Below are 24,880 nucleotides of genomic sequence, written 5' to 3' on the forward strand. Positions count from 1 at the left end.
CTCTCCGTCTGTGTTTGTCTTTGACTCCAGTTATTTAGTAACTGGATTCTAGATATTTCTCAAAAACTGTTTTAGAACTGCTTTTCCCTGATGCCTTTTCCTGCCTTTCCCCCTCTATTCCTACTTCTGTTTCTGTCCCTTTCTCTCTCTCCTCCTTTCTTCGTTCTCTCTTTCTTTTCCCTCAAAAATCACTGCCTCAAAGTAATGTGTTTTCATAGTCATGCATTAATCCTTTGTGACTAGCTTTGTGCTTAAACCCAGCTATGATTGCATCTTCAACACCTGTCATGAAACTTGTCCAGTGTGGACCCACCACATTCGTGAACCTCTAACGTTGCCTTTATTTTGAAACACTGACAGCTACATGAGCTGTGCCAACCTGGAGAGAACATGAACTCAGGTTAAGATGCGGGGTTCTTGTGTTTCACCTTTGTCCTAACATTCTAATTTCAAACCTATTAGGTAACACAATTCTCATGTCCCTTTCCCTAGAATAACCACTTCTTGGTTCAGGTCCCACGTGTGAGCTCCAAGTCTTTAGCTGGCCCTGTGATTCTGCCTGAATCATTTGCGTCATATCTTAGCCTGTCCTCTGGAGACCAAAAGTGAGCAATAGATACGCCAAACGTACAACATGTGTACTGAGGAGCAAAGGGCAGAACAGGCACACACTTTGCGTGGCGACACTGGTAAGGTATAAGGGTTCTGTGTGTGCTTAGTTGCTCAGTAATGTCTGACTCCATGGTCCCATGGAGTGTAGCCTGCCAGGCTCCTCTGTCCATGGAATTTTCCAGGCAAGAATACTAGAGCAGGTTGCCTTTCCCTTCTCCACGGATCTTCCTGACCCAGGGATCAAACCCATGTCTTTTGCATCTCTTGCATTGGCAGGCGGATTCTTTACCACTAGCTCCACCTGTGAAACCCCATAAGGATTTTACTGCCACGTTACCTTTGCTTCAAGTAACTGCGTAAATACCAACACTATAGTCAACTCAGATCATGGGGCCTGTCATCTCTCAAGGAGGATTCTGCTTCAAACCTTCCTGAATATATCTGTTTTAAACACATTAAAAACTATAACTTTGTATACTCCTAGGGATGAAGAAAGAGAAAAAATCTTTTATTTGAGTGTTTGCTTAAATGTCATCTTTTTGTTGTGGCTCATCCTGACTATCCTAATTAAAACTGCAAACCTTCACAGGTCCTAATCCAATTTATCCTAATCTATATCTTTTATAGTACTCATTGCCTTCTGATATATAATTTACTTAACTATTTTTATTGTGCATTGTATGTTTCTCCCTGTTAGAATACAAGCTGCACGAAGGGAGATTCTTGTTTTTCTTTTCCCTCGTCTTAGTCTATTTTATTCATGGATGTTCCCAAGCATGTAGACTAGTACCTGTCTCAAATAAACAATCAAAAACATTTGATGAATGAGTGAATGGACAAATGAAAACAGTGCATCAAAAATATTCTCTAGGAATAGATATACATTTCTGATTCTATAATCAGAATATTTAAAAAATAATATTTAGTTCTTCCAATATACAAGATGAATGAATGGTTCTCAAGTGGGATATTTATATTTGTTGTTCTCTTTCTTTGATGGCATCATGTTTTAAAATTAAGTATGACCATGTCCCAGCTCAAAATGATTTCCTGGGATTTTGATTATTAACCAATGGAAATTTTCCAGCATTCCAAGGTGCTGATTTATAGCTAGCATGTGAAAGACCTCAGGAATAGATCCTTCACTACAGTTTCCTCAGAATAGCAAACCCCCAGCTGCCCCTTCCAACAGAGTCCATGATTTAACTCTGGACTTTGTTTTGACTCACTGACTATAAAAAGAGACTAAAAGGAACGTATGGGAGTCATTGAAAAACTGCAGGTGAAACCCACTTTAAGAAAGAAAAAGAGCAACCTCAAACTGAGTAAAGAGATCAAACATAGCAAATCCTTTTGATATGACAAAAGGAATCTTCACTTTGTAAAGGACGTCGCTGTGAGATTATTTTAAATGGTGATTCACTGACAATATTTTTACTGATGACATGTCTCCTGTATGAATTAAAATAACATGGCTATTTTATAGGAGATTACCTGGGGGCATGAAAAAAGGTACAAGCAGGTAAGGAAGCAGGTCTGGGAGTAGAAGCTGGGGTTGAGAGTCTTGGGTTCACCATGGTGTGCCCAGAGGCTGGGTCTAAAAGCCTGTATTTTGAGTTTCATTAGAGAGAGCATGTCAGTCAGAGCAGAACAAATGGTGCTGACGGCTGTCGCTGGAACTGCTCTGTGTCTAATTTATTTATGAGCTTCCAAATGAAGCCCCCCTTTTTTTTTAAATTAAAGGAATGGTTCTGTTAATTTTAAGGCATCCTGTTACTGTATTTCATTTAACTTTTTTGACCTTAGGTATTTAGAGAATGGTTTGCTTCCTGACCTGAGTGGATTCATATTCCTAAGACAGTTAAGCTCTAGAAAAGATATTGTAGGAAAATCGCATACCCTCACGGTAGAAATGTCTGTTCCTATAATAGTACCATTGTTTTATAGTGCGTTGAGAAGGGGACACAGGTGAAACTATGTTTCTCTTAATTTTGTCACTAGGAAATACTGCACAGAAGAGATTACTAAACCTTGTAGACAATCTTTTTATTATGTGGATTATTGTTTATTTTGCTTGTTTATTTTGCTGAGATAGACTTTCTTTATACTTACCCACCTATATTCTTAGAAGGATAAATTTGCAGAGAAAGGGCAAGTTAAAATTAACTATCATCTGGATCCCTTCCTATGAGAAAGGTGGATGATGAGTTTCTTGAGGAAATGACATCTACTAAAACTATAATGTCCAAAATGGTAACTATTTGCATTCAAATTAATTAAAATTCAGTAAAATTCACAAATTGCTCCATCTCAGCAGGTACTTTTGAAGTACTTAATTGTCATTAGTGGTTATTTGCTACTGGTGTTACCACACTGAAGTGTACACATGTGGAACACTTTTATAAGAGACATGTGTACCTGAATGTTCATTGCAGCACTGTTTACAATAGTTAGGACATGGAAGCAACCTAGATGTCCATCGGCAGATAAGTGGATAAGAAAGTTGTGTTTCATATACACAATGGAATATTACTCAGCTGTAATAAAGAACACATTTGAATCAGTTCTAACGAAGTGGATGAAACTACAGCCTATTATACACAGTGAAGTAAGTGAGAAAGAAAAACACCAATACAGTATATTAACGCATATATACAGAATTTAGAAAGATGGCAGCAATGACCCTATCTGTAAAACAGCAAAAGAGACGTAGGTGTATAGAACAGAGTTTTGGACTCTGTGGGAGAAGGCGAGGGTGGGATGATTTGAGAGAATAGCATTGGAACATGTATACCACCATATGTGAAGTAGATCACCAGTCCAAGTTTGATGCATGAAACAAGGCACTCAAAGCCGGTGTGCTGGGACAACCCAGAGGGATGGGGTGGGGAGTGAGGGGGCAGGGGGTTCAGGATGGGGGGTGACGTATGTATGCCTGTTGCTGCTTCATGTCAACAGATGGCAAAAACCACCACAATATTGTAAAGTAATTAGCCTACAACTAAAATAAATTAATTAAAAACATCAAAACATCTAATTTTAAAGAACAAATGAGACATGTGAATAATAATCACACACAAGTATAAGCAGTGCACATATATCAATATTGTGGAAACATTAATAACTGAAAGGATCCCACCACTTATAGAGTCGTGGAAGATTCGGACAAACAGAACCCAGAACTCTATCAGGGAAGACGAATGGCCATTATGAGAATAAAAATAAATTTTGCTTTAATTCGGCATAATAAAACAAGAAATATACCAGGTACTATCTTAAGGTTTATCAGAAAAGCCTTGAAAGAGTAACTTTGAATGTATATTTTATCTGTTAGCATTTTACATGTTGATAATTTAAAAAATCAATATTAAAATAATGGTTTGCAGAATAAAAGCGAAAAGTAGGCCACTGTCCTATTAAAAAAATCCCAATTAACTTAAAATTTATGAACATTACCCCATCACCTGTGATATTTGAAGCATCTCTTGGTCCAGAAATTTTCAGCAGAAAAAGTAGATATTGCATACTATGTACATGTGGGTCAAACTGAAGTAGATCAAACCATGTAAATCAGTATCTAAGACCCTCATCATTTACTTTCCAACTTAGTGGTTTTTAAATTTCTGAAGGAAATTCCATAAATCAGATTTTTAATAGCAGTACAACATTTCGGTCAAAAACCATTTATATGAATTTGTCTTTTCTCACACCTATCATATCATCCAAATTTGTCAAATTATGGATTCGTCATGCTTGACATTTAATTTCAAATGAGCCAAGTCTTCTTAGAAGCATTGGAACAACTAACTACTAGAGTACATTCCACAGAAAATGTGAACATAATGCACTCACACGTACACACAGCACTATATGTTATTCGACTCTAGTACACCAGTGAGGAAATCTTACAAACCTAAGAAGAGGTAGTGAGGGCAATGAAACACAAGCCGGGATGGATCATCAGACATGGAAAGGAGTCTGGGGAAACCCCAGTGCCCTTCTGTGCTGCTTCCTATGACCTTCAGTTTGGATAAGGGACAGGGCTAATCATTCGGCATCTTCATTCCTGAGTTCCGAGATGGGACTATCAATTTACATAGATTTTACTAAATTCAAACAATGCAGGCCATTAGGTAACTACATGTTAATAATCTATTGTTAGTTTATTTTTAAAATGTTACTGTCTATAAAAGAGCTTTAAGTAAATGTTACCTTCAAGTATGAAATGCTTGAGGCTACTTAAGAGGTTTAACTAATATGTGAGGCCATTACAGTCACTCATATAATTGTATAAACTCTGATATCTTTCAGTTATTACAATTATTCAGACACTTGTGTTTACCTTCTTGGAATAAATTCTATCTCTGTGCAGCAGAACAACAATATGAATATACTCTTTGATTGTGTTGGCTTTGTCAAGATTATAAGTTAACTCTAAGTATTAAAAGGGCTTATGATTATTCCATCAGAGAGAAAAATTGGGGGTACCATGGAAGAATTAAAAGGACACTATAATGAAAGAAGCTTCTCTTAGAAAGTAGTGGTGCAGAGGGATCGGGTCTCGTGCAAGGTACATATAAAATAAAAATTCAGTTAGTTGCTATGTTCATCTGTAGCGCAATTTCTCCACTCTGGCTTTGTTGTTGTTTTAGTTTAGTTGTTTGAGATGTTCAATATACCTAGAAATTTAAATCTGTGGTCACTCTAAAATTTACGTCATACCTTGATAATAAATAATACCCTTCAGACTACCTTTTCTAAGCTTGTAAAGTTAAGACGCTTTTGAAAAGCTTTGCACGGAAATGAAAGAAAACAGAAGAGAGAAGTAAGGTGAGATGAGAGGAGCTGTTTATCTCATGTAACTTTGATTAGTTTGCCAGCCTCTCTGTGCTAAGATCTCCACAGGCCAGCATCATCAGACATAAATCATTCACTAAAGCTTCCCCTTTTTTTTTGGCCTCTGCTAATCTAATTCTTAGCATTCAGCCAAGTGCACACGAAGTTTAATCACAAGGCCAGAAATATATGGAGTAAATTCTTCAAGACTAATACTAATCATATTAGGATATCTACTGGGCATACCAAAATGAATTGAAAATGAAAAATAGAGATTGAGATCCCAATTTGAAGGTATTTTGAAATCCATGCCTGGCCCTCATTAGAAAACTAGCCCTTACCCCCACCAAAAATGAAAGAAAGCTCTCTTTTATTCTTCCCACATCATCTCCCACTCCAAACTACATACTTAAATCAATTGGAAACAGAATGGGCTAAATCATATGTAAATTATTCTGAGGTTCAGTTTGTACTGTCATAGATTATAGCTTATCAAACTTTAATGTGCACACGAATCATTTGAGGATCTTGTTAACATACAGATTCTAATTCAGTAAGACTGATGAGGAGCCCAAGGTTCTGCATTTGTAATATGCCTCCAAGGGATGCTCCTGGTCTGATTCACAGAAGACACTTTGAACAGCAAAGTTTTAAAGTAGAGCATCATTTGCTTTCCCAAATTGTGACTTGTCTATCATATTCCAAAGACTATTTCACATTACTTTCGACTGGCATCTTGATGTTTGGCTGTATATAAATATATATATCAAAAGTATCCTAAAAGTTGTACTAATTGTGATTATTAACAATCATCACAAATACTATAATATGCATTACTTGGCTAAAATAGAAAAACCCAGAATATGACTAATCAGAAATGATAAATTATATCCATATTTTACAATAAATTATTTATATTTTGCAGTTCTGTCATAGTTGAAATTATACTGATACTGTAATTTCTAACATATGAGCTATTAACTTTTTAATGACATTTGCAGAACATTGATCAAATTTATGAGGTTTTCCCTTAAATTATGACACGCTCATGTCATTTTTTATTCTGAATTCATTAAGCACATTTAGTTTAATTGTCTGAAAAAGAGATGCTGAAGGCTTTACACTTTTTTTTTGCCATTGACAATTACTTATATTTTATTCTTTTATTTCCCACAGACAGGGAGACAAATATGTTTTTCCCTTTAGAAAAGGAAAAGTCAAGTGACGGTAAAATGCGTAGCTCCAAAAGCCTAATACTGAAAACACGTATTGTACTGGCTTATAATCAATTAAAAGATATTTTATTTTTAAAAATCAAAGTAAATATGATATACGCTGCTGCTGCTGCTAAGTTGCTTCAGTCATGTCCGACTCTGTGCAACCTCATAGACGGAAGCCCACCAGGCTCCCCCGTCCCTGGGAATCTCCAGGCAAGAACACGAGTGGGTTGCCATTTCCTTCTCCAATGCATGAAAGTGAAAAGTGAAAGTGAAGTCATTCAGTCATGTCCAACTCTTAGCGACCCCATGGACTGCAGCCCACCAGGCTCCTCCGTTCATGGGACTCTCCAGGTAAGAGTACTGGAGTGGGTTGCCATTGCTTTCTCCAGAATATGATATATAGAGAGAAGTATTTAAATATACCATTTCTCCCCTGAATTGTGTTTCTTGAGCTGTTCTTTCCCAATTTTTAAACAAAACTTTTAAAGATTTTACTTATTAACCACTCATGCTATCCAATGTACAACCCTAAGAAATATAAAAAAATTATGCTAACCTTCAAAGATGTGACTGTGACTACTTTCAGATGAGATCTTGTCAAAAGATGTTTCCTTGTCTTTCTTGCCTGAATCTTTCACAGAATCATCGGACTGGCTCCCAAGGTGACTCTTAAATGCTGGTGAACACAAATTTCTCTCAATTTCCACTTCCTGTTAGAAGACATTAAAGGGATATGTGTTAAAAGCTATCAGTGGGAAACAGATGTGGTTTTTAGGGGGTTTAAAAAGTGGGAGTGAGTGAGGGAGGAGGTTTCTATGAGTGATGCTTTCCAATATGCTTCGGGTAAAATGTTGATAACTTAGCCAAGCACTGTAAACACATATCTGACACTTAGTTTACTTCTCTGGAACTAGTTCCACTTTCCAAATTAGCTTTTCTTTCATGTGGCTTATTTTGTTCTCATAAAAGAGAGAAAGTAGAAATAAGGGTCAAAATATAACCTAATACATGTTAATAGATGCAACTTCCTAAGGCCTGAGAAATGTCCTTAAGGGATTTAAAAAAATAGCTATATATATCAACGTCATATGCTTAAGACAGAAGGAAATGAGTTTTTCTTTAATATCATGCTCATCCTATAGCGATAATCTTAGTAATTATAGAATTCCCAAATTACTAACCTATTCAACTACCATACAGTAAGTACAGTTTGGCCATTCATAGAGATTATGAAATTACTTCTTTGAGACAGTAATTCGAAATTGGAGAGATAAAAATTTCCCAAATAAAAATGTGTAAATGATATTTCAAATACAGGGAGTCTACTGTTCCTTGTTTTATAGATTAACACAATCCAATCAAGCAAACCCCATCAATCAGACTAATTATTTTGAATAAAAAATTGTAAAATGTAAATGAGCCAAGACAGCTTGAGAAGCAAAGGGTACTTTTTAAAATCAAGTAATATGTTGAAAAAACTTTAATAGCTACTCACATCTCTTATATTTTTGTACATGAAGTTGTATTTTCTAAACCATGACCATTCAGATAAAGAACTGATGAATTGCTCTTTACTTTTGTTACATTTTAAATACACTGGCATGAATAAGTCAAGTTTGAGAGACAGATAAAAACTCTAAAACATTTCTTAGAGTAGGTACATTTTCTGTGTCTATGACATGGTTAGACAGGCAAGTCTTTCAGAAAAATAACCTCTTAACTTCTTAGCATGTTTATGTTTTCTAATTTTCACACACACAGTATATATACATACATATATTACATTTATAACATTTATATATATACACTCCGTTCAGTTCAGTTCAGTCACTCAGGCATGTGCGACTCTTTGTGACCCCATGAATCGCAGCACGCCAGGCCTCCCTGTCCATCACCAACTCCCGGAGTTCACTCAGACTCGCGTCCATCGAGTCGGTGATGCCATCCAGCCATCTCATCCTCTGTCATCCTCTTCTCCTCCTGCCCCCAATCCCTCCCAGCATCAGAGTCTTTTCCAATGAGTCAACTCTTCACATGAGGTGGCCAAAGTACTGGAGCTTCAGCTTCAGCATCATTCCTTCCAAAGAAATCCCAGGGCTGATCTCCTTTAGAATGGACTGGTTGGATCTCCTTGCAGTCCAAGGGACTCTCAAGAGTCTTCTCCAACACTACAGTTCAAAAGCATCAATTCTTTGGCACTCAGCCTTCTTCACAGTCCAACTCTCACATCCATACATGACCACTGGAAAAACCATAGCCTTGACTAGACGGACCTTAGTGGGCAAAGTAATGTCTCTGCTTTTGAATGTACTATCTAGGTTGGTCATAACTTTTCTTCCAAGGAGTAAGCGTCTTTTAATTTCATGACTGCAGTCACCATCTGCAGTGATTTTGGAGCCCCCAAAAATAAAGTCTGCCACTGTTTCCACTGTTTCCCCATCTATTTCACATGAAGTTCATATATATAATTAGAAAATAGTGGTATGTGATTGACCATCTCATCTTTCAGTACCCCTCCTTCCAATATATGATACATACTGTCTTCTTTACTGTGACTGTTTAACTGGAACTAAAAACATTTACAGGAGTCAAACAATGGTAAAGAAGTTTCCATTTTTAAAAAGGCATTGCCTTTAACATTTCTGTTTCCAACTATGAGCAAAAACCCAAATGCTCATAACAGTAGTTTGCTTTACGTCATCAAGATACAACGTCAGATAAGCCATGGCGCTTGGCTTGATTGCCTTAGCTAGCGGAGAAGCACAGAACTCTCTCCTCAGTTCAATCTGGTGTCTTCTCCTACTGTCACAGGAAGTGACTGCTGTGCAATGGATGCAGCATGTTTGTTTGCTTGTTTCGGCCATTTAATCCAGCTCCTTGCATTGGCAAAAATAAACTAAGATAAGCAAAGGAAAAATAAAAATGCCTTAAAAGTCATGATTCTTATTCAGAAAATTTTTGTTTTGATAATGGCCAGAATGCTGAAAATGGTCCACGAACCTGATGTGCACATGCGCTCAATCGTTCAGTCGTTTCCAGCTCTGTGTGACCCCATGGACTGCAGCCCACCAGGCTCCTCTGTCCCTGGGATTCTCCAGGCAAGAATACTGGAGTGGGCTGCCACTTCCTTCTCCAGGAGATCTTCCCAACCCAGGCACTGAACCCCTGTCTCTTGTGTCTCCTGATAGGTGATGTGAAATTTATCATCTCTCTGTTTCATATGCAAACACAAAATGTGATTTGGTGAAATTGTTTAAGCAAGTTTCAGCCAGTGATGACTCTGACATATATTACATTGGTATTTCCAACTCTGAATTCACAACTATCAAGAGTGTCTCATATACTGAGGCAGTAAATGGCCCCACAGACAATTCAAATATGGGCAAGTAGACCCATTTCCAAGCCTTGATCATCAGATTCATATCAGTGTGTGGCAACTTCCTTAGCACCCTGTCAAATGGTAAGAAGGGGCCTGTACAGAAAAGGACTTTTTAGATAAGGTTGAATTGAGTTGTCTCTAATCAGTGATCTGCTGTAATCTCTTTAATCTGTTTTACGCACTACAAAAGATTTACTCTGAGTAAAAATCCACAGGCTTAAATAAATGCACAGAACACCAGTTTAGAGGGGGAAAATACCCACAGCTTTTGATTATGAGAAACTGAGATTCAAGCCTTCCCTTCACTACTTATTAGCTATGTGATCTTGTTCAGGTCACTTAATATATCTGGGACTAAGTTTTCTCATATATTATAGGAAAAGATTTAGTCACTGAACATCTAATATCCAACAATCAACTATTTGTAGTGTAATTTCATTTGAAATAAAATAAAATAAAATTTTAAAATGTGATTAATTTTTCCTAGCTTCCAGTCTAGTCAAGGAGACAAGGTATAATATACCACATAAATCAACATAAATATGCAACTATGTACAGGTGAGGAAGAAGAGATAGATACACTCTGAGTGTCTAAAATAGAAGAATTAGCCTAGTGAGGAAAATCACAAACAGTGTTCCCCTCTACCCTTACCCTAGAAGAACTTGGCTGATATTTGAAGGATAAACATCCTACTTTGACAAAATCTACTCTAGCTTTTCACACTGTAGCCCTGATTCTGTCATGTGTGCATATGTACACACACACATACGCAAACACACACACATACACACATTGCTTAAAATTCTTCAGTAACTCAGCTAAGGTCATAACAGTTAGTGTGGCCTTCCATTGGTGTTACTGACATTTTGAACCAGGTAACTCTATATTGTGAGGAGCATATTCTGTGCATTGTGGGATGCTTAGCAAGTTTTCTTCCATTTTACCCACTAGATGCCAGTAGCATGCCCCCCTGGCTGTGACCATCAAAGGTGTGTTCAGACATTGCCAAGTTTCCCATGGAGAGCAAAGACATCCCTGATTGAGCTGCTACTTCAGAATAGGCTGGACCAGAAGAAGATCAATATTTATATGAGAAGATAAATTATGAGAGCATGGTAGTGCTCCAGGCAAGTGATGACAAAGGGTGGTGATGGAAATAAAGAGCAGTGAACTAAGCTGAACGCTATTTAGGATGTAAAATTGACAATGCTAAATGATGGATTGTCTGAGGTTTGAGAGAGAGAGAATTTCATCTTTCTTCTTTCTGGTGTACATAACTAAATGAGTTGTGGTATAATTAAATAATGTGAAAGCACCAGAAGAAGACTGGTTTGGCAGAAAAAAATAGACCATGAGTTGGGTAGCAAGATATCCAAAAGGATTGCATTTGTAGCCCTGGAGCTTCGTGGAGAGGTCTTAATGAACAAGTAATCTGTGAGTCATCTGTCTTATGGTGGTAATTGAAACAGTGGTTGTGCATGAACTTTCCTCAAGTGTGATGAGGAAAACATCCAGAGTTGAGCCTTGAAAAATGCTGACATTTAATATTAGGGCAGAGAAGTAATAGCAGACAAGAAGAATGTTAGAGGAAAATTAGAAGGGAAGAATATCTTTAACAATATTACATTCTTATTGGGAGTAAAATTAGATAGAAACTTAAATACATACTTTGAGCGTAGCAACATGGATGTACACTGTTGAGTAAAATTGTTTTGGTGAAAGTAAAAAGCTCGGAGGCAGATGAAATGGGTGAAGAACTGACTGAGAGATAGTGGGTGAAGATAATTTCTTATAAAATTTAGTGTTAAAGCGAAGGGAAGAAATAGAGCAGTAACTTGAGATGTGTTTTGTTTATTTCTGTGGTAAAGAGAGAGACGTGCATGTGTTGAAAAGTCAGTTGAATGGATTAAGTGAGAGGGAGAAGCTGGTTGGCTATGCTGCAGAGACAAGGAATATCAATGATGTAAAATTTCTGAGAGGGGGAAGAGAGTGGGACCCAAAACATGGGATCAAACATAACCCAAAGATAAGAGAACATAAGCATTCTGGTTGTCACTGAGGGGAAGGAAGGTGAAATAAATACAGATATAGATAATTTGTAGGCTTGGTAGCTTGAAGATAAGAACATCCCAATCTGAGATCGTCTGTTTTCACTGTTAGAATGTGAGGTCTGATGCAAGCAGGGAGAGCTTGGAGAAGACAATGAAAGAAGTTTAATTTCATTGCTGTGGGATGCAGAGAAGTGAGATGAGCAGACAGATGGCCAGGCCTAATGCAGCCCTGGGTGCCCATTTGAGGTTGATAATATCGAGTTTACAGGGATATTGTTAGATGCTATTGAGTGACTTTGTCTGAAAATTCTCCATAGTTCTACTTTAGGCAATGAGAAAGTGGATAGTTGCTGACTTCAACCTGGTAGAGGTTATGTGAGGAAAAAATCAAAATAAAATGTGTACTGTAGGGTAGGCTAAGGTGTGGGAGGGAAAGGTTTAAGGGTGTTTAGGTTCCCATCAAGAGAAATAAGAAAGTGATTGAAATGAAACCCTGGGAGGTAAGATGAATTGAAAGGGAAGAAAGTAAAGGAAGGGTGGATCAGAAGACAAAAAAAAGATTAACAGACTAGAATCCTGGTGAATTTAAAGAACACTTATACTGTGAATATTTGGTGAAGCAAATTGGAAAGGAAGGTGAATGAGGTATTTGCTTCAGTGATTTAGGAAGTAAAACAGATATGGTTTCTAGGATCTAGATGTGACCATGAATATGGAAGCTAACGTAGAATAGAGGAGAATATTGTTAAAAAAGGGGAAAAGGAACTCAGAGGCTATGCTTTCTCAGGTTAATGAGAGGGCTTGGAAGCTTGAGAATAACTGTAAGTTAAGTTTCAACATCCCTGGTAAACAAGGGAAACTTGACTGAAATTACTTAACACAGTAATGAACGGGGACAAGAGGGTTCATTATGAACCTCAGATGATCAGAATTTTAACAAGAGAGTGGGAAAGGAGTGGCCAGAAAGAGCAATGCCTCCAAGTACACAAGGAGGAGGATTCAGGGATGGCAGGTTTTCAGGGGAGAGTCATGCTTCTGTGAAGGCAAGAAAGTAGAGAAAGCATCTGTGGGGGAAGTGGAGGGTACAGGGGAGGTCGCCGATGATGGAGGGGCAGCTCCAGAAGTACTGGTGAAAGCTCTGGTTTAAATAATATCTAAATAAGTCAAATCTCTCAATAATGTTTACAACCTTTTCTAGCTTTAAGACACCTTGAAACCAGGAAAGCCATGGGAAGTAGGAGAAATTTAAGCTTAAAAGAGAATGAAATTTTTTTTGTTATTTATATACATTTATGTATTTAACATACTGAATAATTTGTCTTAGAAGATGAAATATATGTGTTTTAAATATGAGAATGGAAAATGCCAACTTTTAATCACAATCTAGCCGTCTAGTTCCCAAGAGACCATGGAGCTATATAAGATCACCTAAAACAGTCAGAACATCTTCCCAGACATTTCAAAGGAAAGTGGACTGCCTTATTAGTTTTTCCTCTCAGTATGGATACGTGAGTGGAAAGGTTGCTGAGGTGGGAGTGGGTGGAAGATGAGCATGGATGAATGAGAATGTTTAGACTTGCCTGCATTTAAAGTGCTGAGCTTGCTTAAGTACATTTCTAGACTCAGTGGGTTCTTGCCTTTAAAGAAATTTTTAAAAAGGGAAGTTTTATGCCTTCATAAAGAAAAGGTCAGAAAGAAACGGAAATCATCAAAATGCGAGAGATAGGAGAAGACACCTCCTCACGATGAATTTTGCTAATGTGAGAGAAAAAGAGAACTCTAATCATGGCTTGAAGACGTCATAAGTGAACAATCCTCTTGAAAGTTTATAATCCCCTTTTCCTGGCCCATTTTTCTGGAAGCTTTTACCTTCTCCCTCTATGTATTAAAAATATAATTTTCCTCATAACTCAGTGCAGCCTTGTCTATGAAGTTCCTCCAATCATTCCATTCCATAAACATCTTTTGTTCATTCAAAATATATTTGAACATTTAATATGTCTCAAGCATTGTTCTAGGCACTGTGAATACAAAGATGATTAAGATGCAGCTTGGGTCCTCAAGATGCTTACAGTCTAGTGACAGATGAAATACATTAATTGACCCTTCTAACACAAATAGGAGTGTGTAATAATAATGAAATATTAGGCATCCTGGACACACAGAGGGAGGATTCCTTTAAGACGTGGTGAGAGAGAGCTTCCTCAAAAAGTTTACGTCAGAGCTGCTTCATGGGCTGGAGTTGAGCTCCATCCTGTAGGTAACAGGAATCCTTGAAAGTGAATGAAATAGGGGTGACAAGATTAGATTCATACTTTAGATAAATGTATCTGTCAGTTCTATGAGAAATATACAATGGAATAAGATGATAGTATCTTATACAGTGAGTTTGTAAGGAAACTGTTTGGGGGACAGGACAAACCTACAATAGCATAGTGAAAAGGAAAGTAGAAAGAGAGCACATTAAACCATATTTATGAATGAAATTAGTAACTGGTAGGCTAAAGGAGGTAGATGAGTAAACAAAGTCTAGCATAACTCACAGAGACTCTAACATGGATTGTTCTCTGAAACTAATAAACCAGGATGAATTTCTTCTTTAAACCAATCAGTGCCCTGGAGAGCTGAGGCCAATTTCAGGTTTCCTTCTGGACCCACTACAGTGAGGTATCCTGGGAGGAATCCTGGGAGATGAAACATACACCACACCTTCGCAGTTTGGGCACAATATTACTCCGGATACAAGTTACAGGGGCAATACCACAAACATGGGATTGCTCTTCTCTTCTCCCAATACATATTTCACACGTGAAAGTGAAATTGAACTTTTTCATTAAAATAGGGGTAATAAAACAGTTATTTTGCTTTAAAAATGAAGTCTGGGTTTCAGTTTTGAAGGGTTGGTAGGTGCAGCCTCCTCTGTGAATTACGCTTTTGACATGCTGACTATTACTTTTACATGAGACATCCAGATGAAGACATCCAGGGGGCAGCTAGATTTCTCAAAAGACAAGTCTGTGCTAGAGTGAAAGATTTAGGACTCACTAGCAATAAGGTGATAGTTATTACAGTAAAACTATATTAAATTTCCCAATCAGAGTATGTTGACTAAGTCCAGACAGCTGAGAAAGAATGTCACTGACATTTAGGAGACAGGCAAAGGAAGCTTATCTAGGGAAGGCAGGAGAGGAGAAACAGTCAGAAGCAGGGCTACTCTGGTCCACATGGTACCTTGTGTGAATCAAAAAAAAAAAAAAAAAAAAAAGCCTCTTCAAGACACTATTCCATCTGTCAGAAACTATATGTATTTTGTTAGATCAGAACATGTTACTGCCACCTGCTGGAAAATATCCTAATAGATGACACCACTCTTGTTTTGGGTACCTCTTTCCCTAGATGCGTGACTTAAGCAGATTATAACCTGCACAACTCCATGTGGCTGCCAGAAGCACCTAGTGATGATTGAAAGCCATAATTGCCCAGGATGTGCGCATTTTCAATGCAGCAGAGAGTTTAGAGAAAATAAGCAATAAAAATATTTCCTGGTTTAGGCAATGAGGAGCTGAACTAGGTAAAACCCATTCTGGTAGAAGAGAGTTGGTTTGTGAAGAATTGATAATGAGGGGAAAAAATGATATAAGCATCCTAATTCTTGAGGATTTGAGTAATAATAAAAATAATAGCAATGAAAAGAATAGCTAGTAAGCCTTGAACATGCTACATTTTAAGCATTTCATGTGTATTACTCTTGCAAGCCTAATCTCAATTTATGAGAAGGTAAATTTACCCCCATTTTAGAGATTATGAAACTGTGGTTCATAGGAAGGACAGGGAACAGATAAAGAAGGTGAGGGTGACACATAGATGTGGGGCGAGTTGTGTGGCAAAGAGATCATAGCTTTGAGCCTTCATGATCTTTCCCATCTCTGCAGAGAATTCACAATGGGATGTGTAAGGAGAGGCAGATGGTTGTTTTCCCAGAAGATGCAATTTGGATTCAGAAGGCCAAATCCACTGTCCAGTTCTTTCATTAAGAATAATGTTCTCCCTGCTAACTGTTAATATCCCTTAGCCTCGGCTTCCTCATCAGAGAAATGGAGACACCTTGCTGTCTGCCCTATTTTCACGGTACTTTTTAAAAGACTGTCACAAAACAGCAATAGTTTCCCTCCTCTGCACATGTTATCTTGCCCTCCATTGTCAATTTTGCCAAGACAAGTAAGGTCTATATCTCTGCTTCTTTGAGTCAGGGCGTACCTAGTGGATATGGCAGGTGCGCTTACAACAGAGAACACCATGGCGCAAAAGGCCCTTGTGAATGAGATGGGGGAGAGAAGGGGAAAGGAGGAGAGAAGGAAATTGCAAGCAGCATGGGTGCTCAGAAATGCAACTGAAGAGTCTATACAGTTTCTGGCCCAGTCTTGTGAATGGTTTCTTTCAGAAAGCATCCCTATGCTTTGAGGTGTCCAAGCCACTGGGACAGATCATTTGTACATGCTCCATTCTACAGCCAGGCTGGATTTCCAAGGCCACAGGAGAATCAGCAGCTTGCAGTGTGTATGAGCCATCTTGGCTGTTGAGTGCTGTGGAATCTTCAGACACTTATGGCCTCAGACCATGTGCATAGCCTCAGACCATGTGACATGCAAAATTCATGAAAGAGTCTGAGTAAGATCTGCTCAGTTGAATCAAGCCAACCCATAGAACCATGACAGATAACAATGAATCATATGAAGCCACCAGATTTGGGGACTGGCTTGTTATGCAGTAATAAATAACCAGAAAATGTATCTTCACCCACCGTATCTCCTATTGTTCAGCTTCTGTGGCCCTCATTTTTCTACTCAGCAATAAGAAAGCTGGAGAAGAGAAACACCCTTTGAAGAAATCTTAAGGGCCAGCATTTCCTGAATATTATGTTATGCCATATGTTTTGCTCTACATGCATATTTTAATTTAATACTTTAATACTCTGAGGTAGCTACTTTTATTTTTTTAATACTTAAAGTTAAAATAATACCTTTTTCATTTTTGCTGTTGTTTATTTCTTTTTCGGTCATGCCATTGGAATGCAGGAACTTAGTTCCAGTTGGACCAAAAATGGAAACTGTGTCCCCTGCAGTGGAGGTATGAAGTCTTAATCACTGGATCACCAGGGAATTTCCAGCAGTAACTTTTATTTTATAGTAAAGAAAATAAAGTTAGAGAACTTAAGTAACTTAAGAGAGTTGCCCCCATCCGCACAGTAGAAAGTGCTAGATTTTCATCTCAAATGCTGATGTCTTTGATTCTTAGCTGATATTTTTAATTGCTACATAAACCTGTCTTCCTAGTGTAACTTATTAATCAGTTCCCCAAACTGAAATAATATGGATTAGAATGGGATGACAGGCAAAATATCAAGTCCTTTACAGCTATAAATAGTCTCATTCCTCCTTAAATACCTTTGGTAGCATTATGCCTTATACACAGTAGGCATTTAACAAATGTTGAGGCAAATTTCTAAAATCTCATGATGTTTTATATTCACACGGCATCCAGGAAGAGACATAAAGAAAATAAGCAAATTCAATAATTAGATGGGGAAAGCTTGATGGGCACTACAACATAATTTATACACTCTATTGCATGCCGTCACTCAAGAAGGATCAAAAGAAACCATGGCTAGCTCCCTCATTTAACCACACTTGATAGATGATTTCAATGTTGGGTTTATCAGGTGAGTTAACTGAGCTGCATGATTTCCCAGGATCATCTCAGAAACTCTGCATCTAGAATCTTTCAGTATGGCTCCACCAAGTTCCATCTGCCCATGCTTGGCCATGTCTCTGGCTGTTCTCAAAGGTATTTCCTAAATCGTCTCTGTACTTTCTGCTTCTTCACCTGTGTTCATACATGTTTCTCTATAGAATACTCTCCCCCATGTCCCTACTTGCCATATTTACTATAGCAACTTCAACTGTCTTTTCACATGAAGGTTAAATGGCCCTTGCTTCAGGAAGCTTTCCCCTAAGACCATAGAGAGAAGCAGTCCCTTTCACATGAGAACTCCTCCAGTATTTGCATTCTCCTTGATGCCTTTCTGGAATGGGTGAATTTAACTCAGATGACCATTATATCTACTACAGTGGGCAGGAATCCTTCAGAAGAAATGGAGTAGCCATCATGGTCAGCAAAAGAGTCCGAAATGCAGTACTTGGATGCAGTCTCAAAAACGACAGAATGATCTCTGTTCATTTCCAAGGCAAACCATTCAATATCACCATAATCCAAGTCTATGCCTCAACCAGTAACGCTGAAGAAGCTGAAGTTGAACGGTTCTAAGAAGACCTACAAGACCTTTTAGAACTAACACCCAAAAAAGATGTCCTTTTCATTATGGGGGACTGGAATGCAAAAGTAGGAGGTCAAGAAACACCTGGAGTAACAGGCAAATTTGGCCTTGGAATGCAGAATGAAGCAGGGCAAAGACTAATAGAGTTTTGCCAAGAAAATGCACTGGTCATAGCAAACACCCTCTTCCAACAACACAAGAGAGGACTCTACACATGGACGTCACCAGATGGTCAACAGTGAAATCAGACTGATTATATTCTTTGCAGCCAAAGATGGAGAAGCTCTATACAGTCAACAAAAACAAGACCAGGAGCTGACTGTGGCTCAGATCATGAACTCCTTATTGCCAAATTCAGACTTAAATTGAAGAAAGTAGGGAAATCTGCTAGACCATTCAGGTATGACCTAAATCAAATCCCTTATGATTATACAGTGGAAGTGAGAAATAGATTTAAGGGCCTAGATCTGATAGATAGAGTGCCTGATGAACTATGGAATGAGGTTTGTGACATTGTACAGGAGACAGGGATCAAGAACATCCCCATGGAAAACAAATGCAAAAAAGCAAAATGGCTGTCTGAGGAGGCCTTACAAATAGCTGTGAAAAGAAGGGAAGCAAAAAGCAAAGGAGAAAAGGAAAGATATAAGCATCTGAATGCAGAGTTCCAAAGAATAGCAAGAAGAGATAAGAAAGCCTTCTTCAGTTATCAATGCTAAGAAATAGAGGACAAGAACAGAATGGGAAAGACTAGAGATCTCTTCAAGAAAATTAGAGATACCAAGGGAACATTTCATGCAAAGATGGGCTTGATAAAGGACAGAAATGGTTTGGACCTAACAGAAGGAGAAGATATTAAGAACAGGTGGCAAGAATACACAGAAGAACTATACAAAAAAGATCTTCATGACCCATAATCACGATGATGTGATCACTCATCTAGAGCCAGACATCCTGGAATGTGAAGTCAAGTGGGCCTTAGAAAGCATCATTAAGAACAAAGCTAGTGGAGGTGATGGAATTCCAGTTGAGCTGTTTCAAATCCTGAAAGGTGATGCTGTGAAAGTGCTGCACTCATTATGCCAGCAAATTTGGAAAACTCAGCAGTGGCCACAGGACTGGAAAAGGTCAGTTTTCATTCCAATCCCAAAGAAAGGCAATGCCAAAGAATGCTCAAACTACCACACAATTGCACTCATCTCACATGCTAGTAAAGTAATGCTCAAAATTCTCCAACCCAGGCTTCAACAATATGTGAACCATGAACTTCCTGATGTTCAAGCTGGTTTTAGAAAAGGCAGAGGAACCAGAGATCAAATTGCCAACATTCATTAGATCATCAAAAAACCAAGAGAGTTCCAGAAAAATGTCTATTTCTGCTTTATTGACTACGCCAAAGCCTTTGACTGTGTGGATCACAATAAACTGTGGAAAATTCTGAGAGAGATGGGAATACCAGACCACCTGACTTGCCTCTTGAGAAATCTGTATGCAGGTCAGGAAGCAACAGTTAGAACCAGACATGGAACAACAGACTGGTTCCAAACAGGAAAAGGAGTACATCAAGGCTGTATTTTGTCACCCTGCTTATTTAACTTCTATGCAGAGTACATCATGAGAAACACTGGACTGGAAGAAACACAAGCTGGAATCAAGATTGCCAAGAGAAATATCAATAACCTCAGATATGCAGACGACACGACCCTTATGGCAGAAAGTGAAGAGGAACTAAAAAGCCTCTTGATGAAAGTGAAAGAGGAGAGTGAAAAAGTTGGCTTAAAGGTCAACATTCAGAAAACAAAGATCATGGCATCCGGTCCCATCACTTCATGGGAAATAGATAGGGAAACAGTGTCAGACTTTATTTTTTGGGGCTCCAAAATCACTGCAGATGGTGACTGCAGTCATGAAATTAAAAGATGCTTACTCTTTGGAAGGAAAGTTATGACCAACCTAGATAGCATATTCAAAAGCAGAGACATTACTTTGCTGACTAAGGTCCGTCTAGTAAAGGCTATGGTTTTTCCAGTGATCATGTATGGATGTGAGAGTTGGACTGTGAAGAAGGCTGAGTGCCAAAGAATTGATGCTTTTGAACTGTGGTGTTGGAGAAGACTCTTGAGAGTCCCTTGGACTTCAAGGAGATCCAACCAGTCCATTCTGAAGGAGATCAACCCTGGGTTTTCTTTGGAAGGACTGATGCTAAAGCTGAAACTCCAGTATTTTGGCTACCTCATGCGAAGAAGAGTTGACTCATTGGAAAAGACTCTGATGCTGGGAGGGATTGGGGGCAGGAGGAGAAGGGGACGACTGAGGATGAGATGGCTGGATGGCATCACTGACTCGATGGACACAAGTGTGAATGAACTCCGGGAGTTGGTGATGGACAGGGAGGCCTGGCGTGCTGCGATTCATGGGGTCACAAGCGTCGGACACGACTGAGCGACTGAACTGAACTGAACTGATGACTTTCATTCTGCTTTGCACTCTATTCATTTTTGACTCATGTTGTTTTCCCCATTATACCATCAGCTCATTAAGGATATGCTTTTTCACCTTTAGAGCCCACATAGCATCTAACACACTGCTTTCCTTGAACACTGCAGATGGCTTACTAAATGTTTGTTGAATGGATTCAAATAATTTTTGAATTTTATATTCAAATAAAAATTCAGAACTAAATACAATCTAGAAATGTCCAACGAAGGTAAAGATGTGAGAGAGAATGAAAGGAGCAGATGTTAAAAAAAAAAAAAACAGGCTAACTCCTCTGGGGAGAGAAGAAAAAACAAAATTTATACCCTACACATGACAACCCAAAACTTTACGGCCAACACTTTAAAATTACTCCTTTAGATACAACTCAGCGGTCTAATGCAAAACAGTTTTTTCACAATTTAAAACAATTCTAAACTTAAAAAATCCATCACATATGAGAGAAACAATTGGGGTACTAAAATTATTGTTTATAAGCAAGAATATATGCATTTTTGCTAAAGTGTTATAAAACAATTTCCTTTTAAAAAATGGGTCATAAGTTATCATGGTATTTTTATTCATCCTTCCAGAATGAGTTTAAATATTAAATAACAGAATAGAAGTTACCACTTCCCAGGGGAAAAAAATGCATCAATAATTTTTATAATTTTCAAGTTGTTATAAATCCTTATTGACTATATGGCCATAAAATCAACATCATCCTAGTCACTCCTGTAGGTACTTTTATCCCGAGTAGTCCCTATAGTCCCCTGTTCTAGTACACTACATACAGATACCACACCCATCCATGCTCATTAATTCATTTCACTTACTACTGAACTGGGCTGAACTGTGTGACCCTCCCCGATTCATACACTGAAGTCTTAATGCCTTGTAGCTCAGAATATGACTGTATTTGGAGATAAGGTCTTCAAAGAAGTGATTAAGTTAAAATGAGGTCTTTAGGGTAGGTATTATCCAGTTGGACTGGCATCCTTATAAGAAGAAGAAATCTGGGCTCACTAATAGACACCAGGCGTGCACATGCAGAGGAATGACCGTGTGCAGAGGCAGCAAGAGGGTGGCCATCTGCAAGCCAAGGAGAGAGAGAGGCCTTGGAGATAACCAATCCTGCCAGTGAGTGGAGCTTGGAACTTGACCTCCAGAATTATGAGAAGATAAATTTCTGTTGTTTAAGCTAGGGATCCTCAACCTCTGGGATCTATTGCCTGATGATTTGAGGTAGACCTGACGTAATAATAATATAAATAAGGTGCACAATAGATATAACATGCTTGAATCATCCCAAAACCATCCCCTCCTCACTCAATTTGTAGAGAAATTGTCTTTCATGAATCTGGTCCCTGGTGCCAAAAATGGCTGGGGACTGCTGGTTTAAGCCACCCAGTCTGTGTATTTGTTATTGTAGTCCTAGCAAACTAATATAGTATACTTAGAGTGATAAGGATATGATTGATTACTGCATGCTAAGTCACTTCAGTCATGTCCAATTCTTTCGACCCTAGAACTGTGGCTCACCAGCCTCCTCTGTCCCCTGGATTTTGCAGGCAAGAATACCGGAGTGGGTTGTCATGCCCTCCTCCAGGGGATCCTCCTGACCCAGGGATCAAACCCACGTCTCTCGCGTCTGCTGCACTCGCAGGTGGGTTCTTTACAACTAGCATCACCTGGGAAGCTCCATGTCTCTGTAGTTAAGACAGAAAAGTCCTTACTACCACTAATGTGGTCTCTCAGTCACACTTACTGGATGCATTTAACAGGATAACTATCAAAGTAGTTGTAAGGCTCACATGTGATATAATGTATGCAGACCCTCTCTTCTGAGACAAAGCCACAGGCAAAAGTTTTCCTAGCTATTTTATAACCTCCTGACCAAACTGAGATTCATTCTTGAAATTCTGACTTTTGCAAATATGTTTCCTCTGTGACTCTGCCTGCATTCTAGTCAATGTCATTAAATTCTGGCAGATTTTTAGGTCCTCAGGTGAAATGAATGTAACCGTTACCCAGTTCTTGACAAGCCAGCAGAACTGAAGGCACAAAGTCCCATAGAAGTCTCTGGCAGAAAGATCTAAAGCAAAAAAAACTATAATTGCATAAACAGCATTGACTCTCAAGATCATTCTCCCTGTGTTTTATTTTACATTGTGTTTAATTTATTTTCTTTCATTCTAGGTTTACCACTGAAGGCCATTCTTCACTTTGATTTTAGTTCTAAAAAGATATGAAGACATCTTGAATTTTATCTCTAAGCCTGTGGTGTATACTAAAATTCTCCCCAAATTTTCTTCTTCAGGATTCCTGAAATAGACGCCGTGGCGCTCAGGAATAAGGGTCTGTGTCTTCTATCTTTCATCTTTTCCTTTTTGTGTTCTCTACAGGTTAGGGTTGGAGAAGGCATTCAGCAAGAAATGTTCTCAAAATAAATGACAGTCTCCAGGATTTCTGTAGACTGCCTAATGTAATGCACCTATCAATATTGACTATATTATCAAAAAAATTTAATGTGTTAATTCAAAATGAGGCTTTTTGCTCACAAACGCAACTAGTGGGCAGTCACATAGCCGCAGAATTCAGGCGAGCTCAGCCACTGGGACCTTGGGTCTCCATGCGGCCACAGTCAGGTCCTTTTCAGATGGTACTCTCTGGCGCCTGTGTTTGGCCAGAGAGGCTGGTGAGCCTGGACGGCTCATTCAACACTATCACAGTCTAGTCAACACTGTCACCTATAATTCTGCAGCCTGGCATGTTGCAGTCCATGGGGTCGTGGAGACTTGGACACGACTGGGTGACTGAACAACAACACATTTCTGGGGCTGGGAACAATGTCACTAGTAACTATGGGTAGACCTTCAACCTTTCTCATGTCTGTTATGTTATTTCTCTGCAGAGTGAGTCTGCTCCTCCTCGTCTCTACTGCTGCTGCTGCTGCTGCTGCTAAGTCGCTTCAGTCGTGTCTGACTCTGTGCAACCCCATAGATGGCAGCCCTCCAGGCTCCCCCGTCCCTGGGAATCCCCAGGCAAGAACACCTGAGTGGGTTGCCATTTCCTTCTCCAATGCATGAAAGTGAAGAGTGAAAGTGAAGTCGCTCAGTCGTGTCTGATTCTTCATGACCCCATGGACTGCAGCCCACCAGGCTCCTCCGTCCATGGGATTTTCCAGGCAAGAGTACTGGAGTGGGGTGCCATCGCTTCTTTGTCACCTATACTAGAACACACAAATTCCCTTATCCAGGGCATCTTCCCAACCCAGGAATCGAACCCAGGTCTCTTGGATTGCAGGCAGATTCTTCACCACATGAGTCACCAGGGAAACCCAGACCTTCAACCTTTCTCATGCCTATTATGTCATTTCTCTGCAGAATGAGTATGCTCCTCCTCGCCTCTCCTAGAACACACAAATGGGTATGAAACAACTCAGCATATATTCACCTTCTTGGTATGGAATCTTGTATTTGTGCCCCACACAGAGAGTTAGATCTTGTCATCCCTGTTTTCTAAGTGAGAGAAATTAAGTACAATTATAATCCTGGTTCATAACCCCATTTTTGGTTGGGTCCAAAATGAATACTCCTATGCCCCAACTTTTTACTTTATTTTAGTTTTTGCCCCAACTTTTCAAAGAAAATATTCAGTGTGCCGTTATTTAATATTCTTAGAAGAAATATTCTTCAGGGAGGGGAAAAGCTGATTCAGGTCTTGAATGCACATTTCCTCGTTTCTTTAGTTTAACATATCTCATTTAGAAGCTGGACATGTATATGACTATTTTGCTATTTGCTACTGACTTAACAGAAAGAATTGAAAGAAGTATGTTTCAAAGTCCACTGAAGTTCCCCATGTGCAAAAATAAACCATGTTGTTATCTGAGCTTTGAGTGGCAGCGCATATCATTATGTCCCTTTGTTTCTCACCTCCTTTGAGACCATGCTCATCTGACTTGCTGTG

At 38.8% G+C, this 24,880-nt stretch overlaps 1 protein-coding gene across 1 annotated transcript in view; it reads right to left on the bottom strand.

The window, feature by feature from the left end:
- XIRP2 (xin actin binding repeat containing 2) overlaps nucleotides 1-24,880 on the bottom strand; it is a 345,439-nt gene that overhangs the window by 104,244 nt on the left and 216,315 nt on the right. Inside the window, exon 2 of the mRNA XM_052657157.1 lies at nucleotides 7,225-7,378. Coding sequence (XP_052513117.1) covers nucleotides 7,225-7,378 — 154 coding nt within the window. The remainder of the gene's footprint in view (nucleotides 1-7,224; nucleotides 7,379-24,880) is intronic.

Source organism: Budorcas taxicolor, chromosome 2 (genome assembly GCF_023091745.1).
Source record: "Budorcas taxicolor isolate Tak-1 chromosome 2, Takin1.1, whole genome shotgun sequence".
Lineage (NCBI taxonomy): Eukaryota > Metazoa > Chordata > Mammalia > Artiodactyla > Bovidae > Budorcas > Budorcas taxicolor.